We start from the raw sequence: 14,796 nt of genomic DNA, 5'->3' as shown, positions 1-14,796 counted from the left end.
TGCTAAATCCACTAGCATTCTATAATTACACTATTAGTTTGTGTTTCTTACATCTGCAAACTACTAGTTTGTCTTTTCTTAGCAAGTTGGGCCTAAGTTTTGTTAGCCGCTAATGCTAATTGCTAGTTAGCTGGCAAGCTAATAAATGTACCGAGTCAGAACAAACGTAATTAGCTATACAGCCTGATAATACCAGTGATGGTATAGACCTAAATCAGCATGTTTGTGCAACAGTATCTTCTAAATCAAAGAGGAACAGGCGAAGCATGAATATGTTAGCTACATGAAGAAGCTAAGATAAAACATTAAACGTAGCCAAAGATTATAGGGTTCCCTAGGAAACACTTATCAACACTTTGGTTCCTACCCTGTCACAATAACTCCTCCCTGGCATTTTCATTTGTTGTCATGTCAAACACTGTATTCAAAGTGCCCACTATTATATTCTAACTATAGAATTGGAATAAATCAGTCTTTCCATGATTTCAACAGTTCACCCAAGTGCTCTAAATCACAAGTAAAATCACAATTGCAACATTTGGTTAAAAATAAGGCTTAGATTGTTTGCCCATATCGTGCAGCCCTACATGGCAGTGTGGAAATGCTCTCAAATGATTGCAGGAAATGCAGAAACTAATGAAAATGCTGAACAAATGTTTTGGTTGAAGTTGAACAGTATAAAACAAATCAGAATGGAAAAGGAACCATTGAAATCACTTAGAATGTATGTGTTGCCACCCTAGGGTCACACACTACTCAAAGCAAATTTTGATCTTTCATATTAAAAAACATAAGTCAAACAGTCTAATTCTTTTTTGGCCATATTGCCCAGCCATACTTTTAAAAATATCTTCCTCCCATGACCGGTGCAATGACGGCCGGGGAGAGGAGAATGTGGCCTCTTAAGTGTGTCCATTCCTTTCCCTTTCATGGGAAGATGTTGCAAAAAGCCCCACACAGCCTCAGGGTCAAAAGAGGGAAAATCTTTATTGAGCTGGCAGACAAAAAGCGATTTTGTCTGTGTCAGAGGAAAGGGAAAAAAGGCCAGAGATAGACCCGCAGATTCCTTCTGAATGCAGACTTCCTGGCAAAATGGTGTGAGAAAATCAACGACGGTTCACTGCACAACATTTCTGCATCGTCACGACAACACAACTGTAGCAATTGAGGACAACGTGCCCCAGAGTCTGAACGTCCACTGACATTACATCTGGGGACTGGCATGAAAAGCATAGAGAAGAAAGACTCCGATTGATACAGCATATTTACATTTAAGTCATTTAGCAGACGCTCTCATCCAGAGCGACTTACAGTTAGTGAGTGCATACATTATTTTTTAATTTTTCATACTGGCCCCCCATGGGAATCAAACCCACAACCCTGGCATTGCAAACGCCATGCTCTACCAACTGAGCTACATCCCTGCCGGCCATTCCCTCCCCTACCCTGGACGACGCTGGGCCAATTGTGCGCCGCCCCATGGGTCTCCCGGTCGCGGCCAGCTACGACAGAGCCTGGATTCGAACCAGGATCTCTAGTGGCACAGCTAGCACTGCGATGCAGTGCCTTAGACCACTGCGCCATTCAACCTTTATGTTTCATAAAGGTTGAATTGGATTTGACCTTGTTTTTGAGTTGTCACATGATTGATCTATTCTTTAAAAAATAATATCATGGCACAATGTCAAATAGATTGAGTCCCAAACCCCAAAGCCTACGGGAACCAAACGAGGAAGGACCTACAAGAACTTGTCTAATAAGAACTTATTTTTTTGTTGTTGAATAGAACAGGGGTATAATGGGCGGACTGGTGGCCATTTGCAAGTGTACCCATAGGAGCAAAGCAGGAAGTAAAATACGTGCTGTGATAGTCCCTGTTGGTACTAGATTTCCACCTATGGGGGAAACAACCTGTGGTTACCTAGGTTGGCTCACAGCAAATACTTGACCTTTTTCAAATGCAATTTTCTTGTTGTCTGCTTGTTTTATTCAATTACAAAACTACATTTAAGAAAACTACAACCTGTCTAAAGATTACTTTTCAACATTGCCTGCTCCCAAGCATCCTCACTACTTAGGAAAAACGTAAAACATGCCCCTTTTCATGACGAGGCAAGCAGCCACATGAGTGAGTGAGTGCTAGCTAGCTACCAACCAGAACAATAAGCTAGCCAAGACAACACAAACTGACTATACAGCTACAAATAGTGAGTGGAGTTACAAATGGACTATACTAAACAAGTTAAATGTCTTACCTGTGATGAAAGGTTTTCCCACACACACACACACACACATAAGATGGCATAGCAGTGCGGTCGTGTTTTCTGTAGTGTCCTCATGTAAATAGCCAGTTTTTTTTTTTTTGTCTTCTTCGTATATATTTCTCAATCTCACTTTCCATCCATTAACTAAATATACTTTCCTGCAACCAGCCTCACCCAATGTGGAATGGATTCTATTATTTATTCATTCATTTTTATCCAGAACCTCTAGCTGAAACTAGCTAGCTAGCCAGCTAACTAGCTACTTGCTATTAGCCACCATTAGCGGTCTTCACCATTGTCCGTGGCCTGCACTACCTACCAGCCAGCTCTAGCCTGGACAATTATCGGCCAGTCTGCACATCGCGCTATCAAGCCAGAGCATATTGGATTTTCTGCCGGAATCACTGGACCTTAACACCGGATCATCACAACTAGCTAGCTGCAACCGAATGGCTGTTGTCGTTGTTGGCTAATCACCACTGTCCTGAAGCTAACCCCAGTTAGCCTTGAGCTAGCCTCGAGCCAGACCCATCTCCCGGCTATCTACCTCTCTGTCAACCGGACGGGACCCCCTAGTGTTGACACGGAGCCCTGCTGATCCATCACGACTGGTCTGCCGACGTAATCGTCTGATGTGGTTTCAACAGGCTTCCCGTTGCGACTACCACGAAGATCCATCTGTTAGCCATTGTCCGCTAGCACACGCAATCAACAGCCGTGCCTCCAGCTTGCTTGTGGCGTAGCAGCCACTGAACTGCTCCCGGACTTACTTATTGCTGTTCACTGGACGTTATGATCACTCAGCTACACAGCTGATGCCTGCTGGACTGTTCCTTTATACGGTACCCCATCCTGTTTATCTGTTTAGCCTCAGCTCAAACTTCCGTCGCCATTACCAGCTGTTGTCTTAGCGCTCTCGAATAACACCTGTGACTGCTTTATGCCTCTCTCCCATGTCAATATGCCTTGCCTATTGCTGTTTCGGTTAGTTCTAACTGTACTTTTTCAATGTAGAGCCCCCAGTCCTGCTCAACCTGTCTCAGATAGCTCCTTTGTCCCACCCCCCACACACGCAGAGACCGGCTCAATCGGTGCCTCCAGTGATGCTCTCTCTTTCATCTTTACCCAAGGCTTAGGTTTACCTCCACTGTACTCATATCCTTCCATATCCTTGTCTGTACATAATGACCTGAATCTATTCTACAACGCCCGGAAATCTGCCCCTTTTTTCCTCTGTACCCAACGCACTAGAAGACCAGTTCTTAAAGCCTTTAGCCGTATCCTTATTCTACTCCTCCTCTGGTCCTCTGGTGATGTAGAGGTTAACCCAGGCCCTGTAGCCCCCAGTATCACTCCTGCTCCCCAGGCGCTATCATTTGTTGACTTCTGTAACCGCAAAAGCCTTGGTTTCTTGCATGTTAACATCAGAAGCCTCCTCCCTAAGTTTGAGGTATTCACTGCGTTAGCACACTCCGCCAACCCTGATGTTCTAGCAGTGTCTGAATCCTGGCTTAGGAAGGCCACCAAAGATTCTGAAATGTCCATTCCCAACTACAAAATTTTCCGTCTAGATAGAACTGCCAAAGGGGGCGGAGTTACAATCTACTGTAGAGATAGCCTGCAGAGCTCTATCATACTATCCAGGTCTGTGCCCAAACAGTTTGAGCTTCTACTTCTAAAAATCCACCTTTCCAGAAATAAGTCTCTCACTGTTGCCGCTTGCTACAGACACCCCTCAGCCCCCAGCTGTGCCCTGAACACCATATGTGAATTGATTGCCCCCCACCTATCCTCAGAGTTCGTATTGCTTGGTGACCTAAACTGGGATATGCTTAACACCCCGGCCGTCCTACAATCTAAACTAGATGCCCTCAATCTCACAAATTATCAAGGAACCTACCAGGTACAACCCTAAATCCGTTAACATGGGCACCCTCATAGATATCATCCTGACTAATTTACCCTCTAAATACACCTCCGCTGTCTTCAACCAGGGAAGTCAGGAACCGATATACACAATCAGTTAGGAAAGCAAAGGCTAACTTTTTCAAACAGAAATTTGCATCCTGTAGCACTAACTCCAAAAAGTTTTGGGACACTAAAGTCCATGGAGAATAAGAGCACCTCCTCCCAGCTGCCCACTGCACTGAGGCTAGGAAACACTGTCACTACCGATAAATATACGATAAATCGAAAATTTCAACAAGCATTTTGCTACGGCTGGCCATGCTTTCCACCTGGCTACCCCTACCCCGGCCACCAGCTCTGCACCTTCCGCTGCAACTTGCCCATGCCCCCCCACTTCTCCTTCACCCAAATTCAGATAGCTGATGTTCTGAAAGAGCTGCAAAATCTGGACCCCTACAAATCAGCTGGGCTAGACAATCTGGACCCTTTCTTTCTCAAATTAGCCGCCAAAATTGTCGCAACCCCTATTACCAGCCTGTTCAACCTCTCTTTCGTATCGTCTGAAATCCCCAGAGATTGGAAAGCTGCCACGGTCATCCCCCTCTTCAAAGGGGGTGACACTAGATCCAAACTGTTACAGACCTATATCAATCCTGCCCTGCCTTTCAAAAGTATTTGAAAGCCAAGTTAATAAAACAGATCACCGACCATTTCGAATCCCACCGTACCTTCTCCACTATGCAATCTGGTTTCCGAGCTGGTCATGGGAGTACCTCAGCCACGCTCAAGGTCCTAAACGATATAATAACCGCGATCGATAAAAGACAGTACTGTGCAGCTGTCTTCATTGACCTGGCCAAGGCTTTTGACTCTGTCAATCACCGCATTCTTATTGGCAGACTAAATAGCCTTGGTTTCTCAAATGACTGCCTCGCCTGGTTCACCAACTACTTCTCAGATAGAGTTCAATGTGTCAAATCGGAGGGCCTGTTGTCTGGACCTCTCGCAGTCTCTATTGGGGTGCCACAGGGTTCAATTCTCGGGCCGACTCTATTCTCTGTGTATATCAATTATGTCGCTCTTGCTGCTGGAGACTCTCAGAACCACCACTACGCAGACGACACCATTTTGTATACATCTGGCCCTTCATTGGACACTGTTAGCAAACCTCCAAATGAGCTTCAATGCCATACAACACTCCTTCCGTGGCCTCCAACTGCTCTTAAACGCTAGTAAAACTAAATGCATGCTCTTCAATCGAACGCTGCTTGCACCCGCCCGCCCGACTAAAATCACTACTCTCGGCGGGTCTGACTTAGAATATGTGGACAACTACAAATACCTAGGTGTCTGGTTAGACCGTAAACTCTCCTTCCAGACTCACATTAAGCATCTCCAATCCAAAGTTAAATCTAGAAATCGCTCAGTTGTTTAGGAAAACATTCCCTATTCGCTCAACCCTTGCTCTCTTTATGTGTCACATGCATGTCACCAATAGGGCCTGACATATAGCATATCATAATCACATCAATAAATTGGTTATAAACTCTGAACACCGTAACAGCAAAATGGATGCAGAGGACACGACAAATAAACTCGAAACGGGGAATGTTTACTGGTTGCTCAGGAGGTAAAAGGGGAAGTCAGATGTGTGGAATAAATTTGACTAGTTGTGGAAAATACTGGCGATCAAGAAAAAGAAGGTACGGAGCAAGTGCTGCGTGCATATTATGTGTGCCAAACTGGTGCTGATAGATTATATAATATATATATAGATAGATTATATAAATATAATTTCTGATAGATTATATAAATATAATTTCTCTGAACATTTGGAACAAATGTAAACATTAAATCAATTAAGCGTACCATAGAGTCTGTTCAAAAAAAAATAGCTAAGCCTTTATTACAGCAAAGACTAAAAACAGTCACATTCATTCGTGAATGCAATTTCCGAAATGGAGTAGTTCAATTCTTATTTACGCTAATTAGTCAAAGGTCACTGTTATTTTATTTTATAACTAAAATGCTTGATTGCATTTAAAATAATGAATGAATCGTATGCTGTGTGATGAACGAATGAATGATTGATACAGTCGCACTGCTTTGCTTTATCTTGGCCACGTCGCAGTTGTAAATGAGAACTTGTTCTCAACTGGCTTACCTGGTTAAATAAAGGTGAAATAAAATAAAAACAAAAAGCCTATATAAGTATTGAAATTTTGGCGTAAGGTAAGTTATTAAGACTAAACAGGATGTGCTCTTAGGCCTACAGCTCGATGGTGGTTATACAAGGCTGCTATACTAAGCCTACTAATGATACTGACATTACTTATTATAATAATGATGACCATAACAATAATAATAACAATAATAAGGAGAGTTATTATTATTATAAATATTATTATAGTTCTCCTGGCATCTGCCAAACCCAGATTCTTCCGTTGGACTGGCAGATGGTGAAGTGTGATTCATCACTTGAGAGAACGCGTTTCCACTGCGCCAGAGTCCAATGGCGGCGAGCTTTACATCACTCCAGCCGACACTTGGCATTGCACATGGTGATCTTAGGCTTGTGTGTGGCTGCTCGGCCATGGAAACCCATTTCATGAAGCTCCCGATGAACATTTCTTATGCGGACGTTGCTTCCAGAGGCAGTTTGGAACTCGGTAGTGAGTGTTGCAACCGAGGACAGGCGATTTTTACGCTCTTCAGCAGTCCCGTTCTGTGAGCTTGTGTGGCCTACCACTTCGCGGCTGAGCCGTTGTTGCTCTTAGATGTTTCCACTTCACAATAACAGCACTTACAGTTGACTGGGGCAGCTCTGCCAGGGCAAAAATTTAACGAACTGACTTGTTGGAAAGGTTGCATCCTATGACAGTGCCACATTGAAAGTCACTGAGCTCTTCAGTACGGGCCATTCTACTGCCAATGTTTGTCTATCGAGATTAAATGGCTGTGTGCTCGATTTTATACACCTGTCAGCAATGGATGTGGCCGAAATAGCCGAATCCACTAATTTGAAGGGGTGTGCACATATTTTTGTAGTGTAGCAACATGGTCTAGGAAAATGTGTCAATTCAACAGTGCACTGATGCGTTTCAGAAACGCGGGAGAAAGTGCCTTTGTTATAAAATAATATAATTTGTACTAGTGTTGCACCATTGTTCTTACATAATATAAGCATATACAATTCAGTATCACGTCTTAAGAGTGATGGACTGTGCCATCCCCACGGCCTACACAATGATTAGTCCATTCAGACGCGCGATTCAGACAGGTCTTTTTTTTTTTCTTTGCTACTGCTCGTCTAAACAAATCTCGGACGACCAACAGACTATCGACCAATCGACTAAATGGGGCCAGCCTTAAATACAGCAGCTTTTTTGGCATGTTTTGTCATTTCTGTGTAACTCAAAATTGACTACGAAGTCGTCTCTTTTACAATGGGGGTCAATGGGAAAGAAAGTTTGTTTTGCTCAATTTGTGCGTGTGGTCAAGGAGAACTCCTTATTATTACGTGAATATCAACTCTGAGTATTGCATGAGCCACATCAGTTAATTAAATTGTTGTTAACATTCTACATTACCATGGAAATTATTGTATCACAATACCAGAGGTACCAAGCCCTTTGTATTAATTATATTTATATGTGTGCTGCTGCATTGTGGAAGACTGCTTTGCCACACCTTCCTTGTTTCAGCAAGGTGCAACAAAATTTAATCATTTTACGCCAAAAAATTGACTCAACCGCACGAATGCCAGCCATCCCGTCTTCAGTCAGCTGTTTGGTCCACACAATTATTATTTTTATAAAATAACGGTTATTTTATTTTCATGATTGTGACAGCCCTATACAACCCTGATCTTTATCTGGTTAAATAGGACATTTTGGTTCAGGTGACATGCACACATCCTAGAGGTAAATCAGATCTAGTAGTCATATTTTCCAACCCCTTCTGAAACTAACCATTATTACACATCAACCAAATGTAAAATTATGATTTTAGCCCAGTCGGACATGAGCTAGACACTCCATCCGTACTGGAGTGCAATCGGTAGCCAACTGTTCTCTAAATTGGCTAAATGCACAATCAATAGTGTAATCAACGTGGTGGCTGGGACCCTAGCTTCCCAGGTGAGCCTCACACGAGTGTCTCTCTGGTTGCTTCTCAAATAGCACCCTATTCCCTACATAGTTCACTACCATAAGGCTCTCTCTGGTCAAAAGTAGTGCACTATATAGGGAATAGGGTGCCATTTGGGACATATGTATTTTTCTCCGCTGAAAGCACCATAGGGGGCAGGAGAAAGGGAGGGAGCCACATAATTGTTTACTAAAGGCCTATCTAACCGTTGCCTAGCGACAGCCCAAGCGAGCTCCCAATCAGGTGTGGCTGTGCTTGCTGGTTAGCCTTGGATCAACTGTGCCCCTGCTGGGCCTAGGGCAGTCAATCGACAAACGGAAGCCTTTCTCACAGTACAGGAGAGATCGAGGGAAAGATAATTAATTGAATAAGGGAACTGAAGTGATAAAGTAAAAAGGGAAGAGATTAAGAGAAGATAAGAGAAAGGGGGTGATAGAACATTTATCAATTGAGTGAGTGACTGAGAAGCTAGTTCTATTGTATCCCCATCTGATAGCTGATGCAGTGCATCACCCTAGAGTGCCACACATTAGTGGTTGAGGAGCATCTGTAAAGGCGCTATATACAGTCCATTCGGAAAGTATTCAGACCCCTTGACTTTATCCACATTTTGTTTTCTTACAGCTTTATTCTAACATGGATTAAATGCATTTTCCTCAATCTACACACAATAACCCATAATGACAAAAGGAAAACCGGTTTAGAAATTTTGCCAAACGTTTTAAAAATAAAAAACAGAAATACCTTATTTACATAAGTGTTCAGACCCTTTGCTATGAGACTCGAAATTGAGCTCAGGTGCATTATGTTTCCATTGATCATCCTTGATGTTTCTACAACTTGATTGGAGTCCACCTGTGGTAAATACAATTGATTGGACATGATTTGTAAAAGGCACACACCTGTCTATATAAAGTCCCACAGTTGACAGTGCATGTCAGGGCAAAAACCAAGTCATGAGGTCGAAGGAATTGTCCGTAGAGCTCAGAGACAGGATTGTGATGAGGCACAGATCTGGGGAAGGGTTCCAAAAGAATTCTGCAGCATTGAAGGTCCCAAAGCATTGACTTTGTTTTTTACCCCATATGTAACTCTGTGTTGTTTTTAATCGCACTGCTTTGCTTTATCTTGGCCAGGTCGCAGTTGTAAATGAGAACTTGTTCTTAACTGGCTTACCTGGTTAAATAAAGGTGAAATAAAAATAAATAAAAAAAAGAACACAGTGGCCTCCAATGAAGAAGTTTGGAACCACCAAGACTCTTCCTAGAGCTGGCCGCCCGGCCAAACCGAGCAATCGGGGGAGAAGGGCCTTGGTCAGGGAGGTGACCAAGAACCCAATGGTCACTCTGACAGAGTTCCAGAGTTCCTCTGTGGAGAACCTTCCAGAAGGACAACCATCTCTGCAGCACTCCACCAATCAGGCCTTTATGGTAGAATGGCCAGATAGAAGGCACTCCTCAGTAAAAGGCACGACAGCCCACTTGGAGTTTGGCAAAAGGCACCTAAGGGACTCTCAGACCCTGACAAACAAGATTCTCTGGTCTGATGAAACTAAGATTGAACTCTTTGGCCTGTCACATCTGGAGGAAATATGGCACCATCCCTATGGTGAAGCATGGTGGTGGCAGCATCATGCTGTGGGGATGTTTTTCAGCGGCAGGGACTGGGAGACTAGTCAGGATCGAGGGAAAGATGAACGGAGCAAAGTACAGAGAGATCATTGATGAAAACCTGCTCCAGAGCGCTCAGGACCTCAAACTGGGGTGAAGGTTCACCTTCCAACCGGACAACGACCCTAAGCACACAGCCAAGACAACAGGTGTGGCTTTGGGACAAGTCTCTGAATGTCCTTGAGTGGCCCAGCCAGAGCCCAACTTGAACCTGATCGAACATCGCTGAAGAGACCTGAAAATAGCTGTGCAGCGACGCTCCACATCCAACCTGACAGAGCTTGAGAGGATCAGCAGAGAAGAATTGGAGAAACTCCACAAATACAAGCGTGCCAAGCTTGTAGCATTATACTGAAGAAGACTGGAGGCTGTAATCTACAAACTACTGCGTAAAGTGTCTGAATACTTATGTACATTTGCAAACATTTCTAAAAACCTGTTTTTGCTTTGTCATTATGGTGTATTTTGTGTAGATTGATGAGGGAAAAAACAAGTCAATTGATTTTAGAATAAGGCTGTAACATAACAAAATGTGGAAAAAGTCAAGGGGTCTGAATACTTTCCGAATGCACTGTAAATTATTATTATTGGTGGACCTCCTTGTCTAAGCAATGGTAGGGAAAACACTGGTATTTGCCACAGGCTAGTTAAAGCCAATTCATTACCAGGTATAAGTTGCACTTAACCACAGATCTAGGATAAGCTTACCGTCCCCCCAAGTCCAAACCTTGACCATTAGGGGAACCCCTCCCTCCAAGCTGACCTAAGATCTGTGAGTAAGGGCAACTTCATCAACTACTGCTTGTAGGCTATATGGGCTACTAGAAGCCAGGCGTAGATAATGGACGGTGTGTGTGTGTGCCAGCCCGCAACGAGGCTCCAACTGGGCATCTGGCCACGGCTGACAGTCAATACTACACTGCATCTTTGTTGCTTCAGCTAGCAACCTGTAACACACAGCAGCGAGTAGACCAGCTAGCTGTGACATCTGCCACTGGAGTAGTAGGGCACTGGGCCCATCTCAACAGTCTAACGTGGCTTCCACACCACTGACAGTCCAAATCTATACTTGTGAGGACAACTACCTAGGTGTCCTCCGAGTGTTTCGTTTAACCTAGCTTGTGTTTTCAGGGGAGAGGAGGGGGGAGGAGCGAGAGAGAGCTACTTGAGACTATTGAGATGCGTCCGCTGTAGCAGCTGCTGGGCACTTAAGGGAATGACAGGGGCGCTGGACAAGAACAGGTCTGTTTGCCTGTGTCGTAAGGCATACATGTTGCTTAGGGACTTGAGACATATCCCTTTCAGCTCCCTCAGGATGATCAAGGGAACGGAATGAGGGACTTAAGTTTGTGGACGAGATAAAAACGTTTGAGATCTGCTTTTGGTGGTGAGGTTCATCAGCTATAGGCTAAATAACAATGATTTAACCAATGACATGATCCAACTTTCCCAAGTGTGTATGGACTAAACAGCGCAAAAATGTAGTCTCTGCAATATTGGAATTTATGGTAGATGTACACTTGTGGGGGGGGGGTAGCATTAAGTAGCACTAGTCGGTTGCATCTGCACCAAAACGCTGGTAGTTTTCAACCTATACCTTGTTCTCCATCTTTTTAAATAGTGAGCCAACATTTTTAATGGTGAGCGAGTGTTGGCCTTTTCTCATGCTCTTGTCTCTCTGCAGCAGACATATAGCGAGCAATACATATAGTATCCTGATGTCCCTGGCAATTCCCAGCCAATTGTCATTTTTTTTCAAAAATAGATTCAGTTTTGTTATGTTGTAAGGGATGCGTAATCTTAACCTAATTTTCCAATGAATAAAATGCGCCTGGGAGGTTTTAGGCCTACTGAAAAAAACGCAGAGAAGCTCATTTTTGAGACTGCTATTCTCTATACACCTTTACATTACATTCAAATACAACTGTTTTCTTACCATAGTGGTGAAAATAAGTATGTACTTGCCTAATCCGTATGCACACAGACAGACACACGGTGAGGCACACGCAATTGCGCCCAAGGTGCCACCTGCCACCCACGCAGACAGCAGGAGAAGCTGCGTGAGCTCTATGCAAAGAGAGCGGGATCAAGAACGTCACCTTATATGCACTGCCTCGCTTGCCTGTAGGCAGCTGTAATTTCGTTTTAATAAGAGCTCGTCACAAACTAGTGCACTCGGACGCTCCGAATAACAAACCCTCATAATAATAATCTAAGGGGACACTAGCCTTGTGTAGTGCCGTTGCAATTGAGGTTACTGCTGTAACATGGACTCAAGGGAATTCGGGTCTAGCAACAGGGAGCTATAGCAGTCATCCCAAATCACACGAATGCATCATGACCTTTGTCTAGAATAACAATCGTATACACTCTATGGTATTTCGGTGGCAAAGGCTACCTTGGAAATTATGGAGCCTGTCAACACGAACACTATACACTGCCTGATAGTGACACCTACTACTGTGTATGGCACTGACAAAGATCCAATAAAACATTCGAAATAACCTAAAATACACTATGGCTTATTAAAACATTTAATGGTGGTGGATTGATTAGGAAACGAGATGCACACTTACCGGCCATGCGTACTGAAAAGAGATGAGAACCTTGCCAGCGTCGTTGATTTTGTTTTGGTTATTCTTCGAATTCTTAAAAGAAAAAATATTTCCACCAAGAACGTCTGTAGATCCAACTCCGTAGGTGCAAGAGCCAGTGGTTGTGACCTCGGTTTGGTACTCCTTTAAGCAAATTTTTAAGTAGGTATCACACTCGTCCCGACTACAGCGCAGATCCTGTGGGTTCCTTGTGCCGTCGCAGCATTCCCCGTCCGACAACTCACCGTTTACATTCTGAACCGTAATCAGCTGCAGCTCAAAATAGCCAGAGCACTTGGACACCTAAAAATAACATTAAAATGTTAAAGAATTACTGGAAATTCTTTGTTTGGTCGGGTAACTACATACGTGCGTAAACAGATAGTGTTGCACGCGACCACCGGGAATTTGATGGAAAGGCTATAAGGACACGCCTGACGCCCAAACCGATATTTCATTTCAGAATATATTAAAATTAGGTTAGAGTTAGGGTTAAGTTTAGGGTTAAGGTAAGGCTCCGTTTTAGGTTTTGGCTAGTCGGTTTAAGCGTCAGTTGTGTCCTTTTAACGTTAGTATCTCCCGAGTTTGATAGGCTTGTTTACCAAGTAATTAATAGGTTGGGGATAATTGGGTCAATAATATTACAAAGCGTTGTTTACTCATGTTGCCTACCTTTGGCACAAAATGCTCTGTCATTAACCTACAACAATAGGCCTATATCTTTCCAAGAAAATACATAGGCTAGTATTGCATCTGTGTAGTAGCCTATGCATGAGGATCATATTTGCTAAGATCGTTAGAAACAATTAATTGCAATGAAACTTAGACCATGTAGGCTATTTAAAATATAGCCAAATATGCCAAGTGCATGACAGCAAAATGGAGAGTAACAATTCCTCACACTTCAACCTCGTCATGGTTACAATGCATGATCACATGATTCAATTGACGGCTGCGTAATTTAATTATCGATTAATATTATCTGAATACGGAATAGGCAAATGAATAGGCCCACGCCCACTAACTTTTGACAACGATTGTTTAGATATTTATCAAATTTATTTGGCGTAATATTTGACAACAGCCCTCTTACCTCCGTCCATATCGTCAACAGCAGGCACAGTATTGAGAGGCAATTCGTAATCCTTGTACAATTCCACATGCCTGCGATCAATTAGTATGTCATAGGGAAAAAGCAATCCAAAACGGAAAAGAGCCGTTGACCGGCGACACAGTTCTCCGCTCCTGACATGCAAAATTTACAGCGTGCTTTTTTTCCTCCGTATTTTTCCTAAATTCACCGAAATATAAACCGACATGCGTGTGTAACAGACAGCGGACACAGCGCGGTGATGGTCCAGCCACAAGAACCTCGGTCAAATCACTCCACAGCAACTGATATGTTTCCCAGCTACAGCACGCCTGAGGATGTGTTTTTGATTGGCAGCTCAACAAACCACTCACAAATCTGCATGCTTGCAATTGGCAAGAGCCGTCCCTGAGCCAACCATTGGCACCGGGGGCGGATTATTTCCAAAAACCTTGAATTACATGGTTTGGGTACATGAAAACTGAGAAGCCGCATAGACAGACCGAATGGACATTGTGTGTGATAGGCTATGTCTGTCAGGTTATATGTTATTTAAATACAAAATTTGAGAAATACATCCAAATACAGGCTAAAAGGCCCTTTGAATACCGTGGTTTAGGCTGTAGGTTTGCAATTTTATTCTCTGGGTAGGCCTATGTCTTAATTCAGCCGCTCACAGCCAATTTACAACGGGCAATATGCAATTGATTTGCACTAGACTAATTGTTGTGAATCTAAGATCCTTTTTCAAATGTTGAATGAATGTATTCTGTATGAATTAACATTTTCGGCAAATAGCCTACAACATTGATTTCACTTTACTCGAAGCATGGGCTTTACCCATTGTTTTTAAAATAGCGTAAAATAACGAGTTTATCGATTTATCACAGCATAAGTAGACCCAGACAGACGGTGGGCTTTGCTGAATTAATGTAGTTGAGAGCGCCCTCTTCCGTACATCGGCTCATTAGGCTACCAGTGTGGATAATGCGCTTCGATTTCTGCAATATACTGTAAGTTACTTGTGACTGCGAGATATTGAGTTACTTATCGATAGGCCTCTATTTTTTTGTCTGACAGGAAATAAGCAATAAAGGCCCTCCTTTGGCAAACGTCACTGA

The 14,796-nt window shown here is 43.2% G+C and overlaps 1 protein-coding gene across 2 annotated transcripts in view; it reads right to left on the bottom strand.

The window, feature by feature from the left end:
* Positions 1–13,961, bottom strand: part of jag2b (jagged canonical Notch ligand 2b) — a 104,004-nt gene extending 90,043 nt beyond the window's left edge. For both annotated transcript variants that reach the window (XM_041864812.2, XM_041864813.2), the window contains exons 1-2: positions 13,679–13,961; positions 12,568–12,888 (exon numbers count right to left, since the gene is read on the bottom strand). In XM_041864812.2, the coding sequence (XP_041720746.1) occupies positions 12,568–12,888; positions 13,679–13,747 (390 nt within the window). In that variant the 5' untranslated portion in view covers positions 13,748–13,961. The remainder of the gene's footprint in view (positions 1–12,567; positions 12,889–13,678) is intronic.
* Between the last annotated feature and the right edge of the window lie 835 nt (positions 13,962–14,796).

Source organism: Coregonus clupeaformis, chromosome 36, assembly GCF_020615455.1.
Source record: "Coregonus clupeaformis isolate EN_2021a chromosome 36, ASM2061545v1, whole genome shotgun sequence".
Classification (NCBI taxonomy): Eukaryota; Metazoa; Chordata; class Actinopteri; order Salmoniformes; family Salmonidae; genus Coregonus; species Coregonus clupeaformis.
Note: the sequence above shows the minus strand (reverse complement) of the source record. Positions and strands in the feature narration are given on the sequence as shown.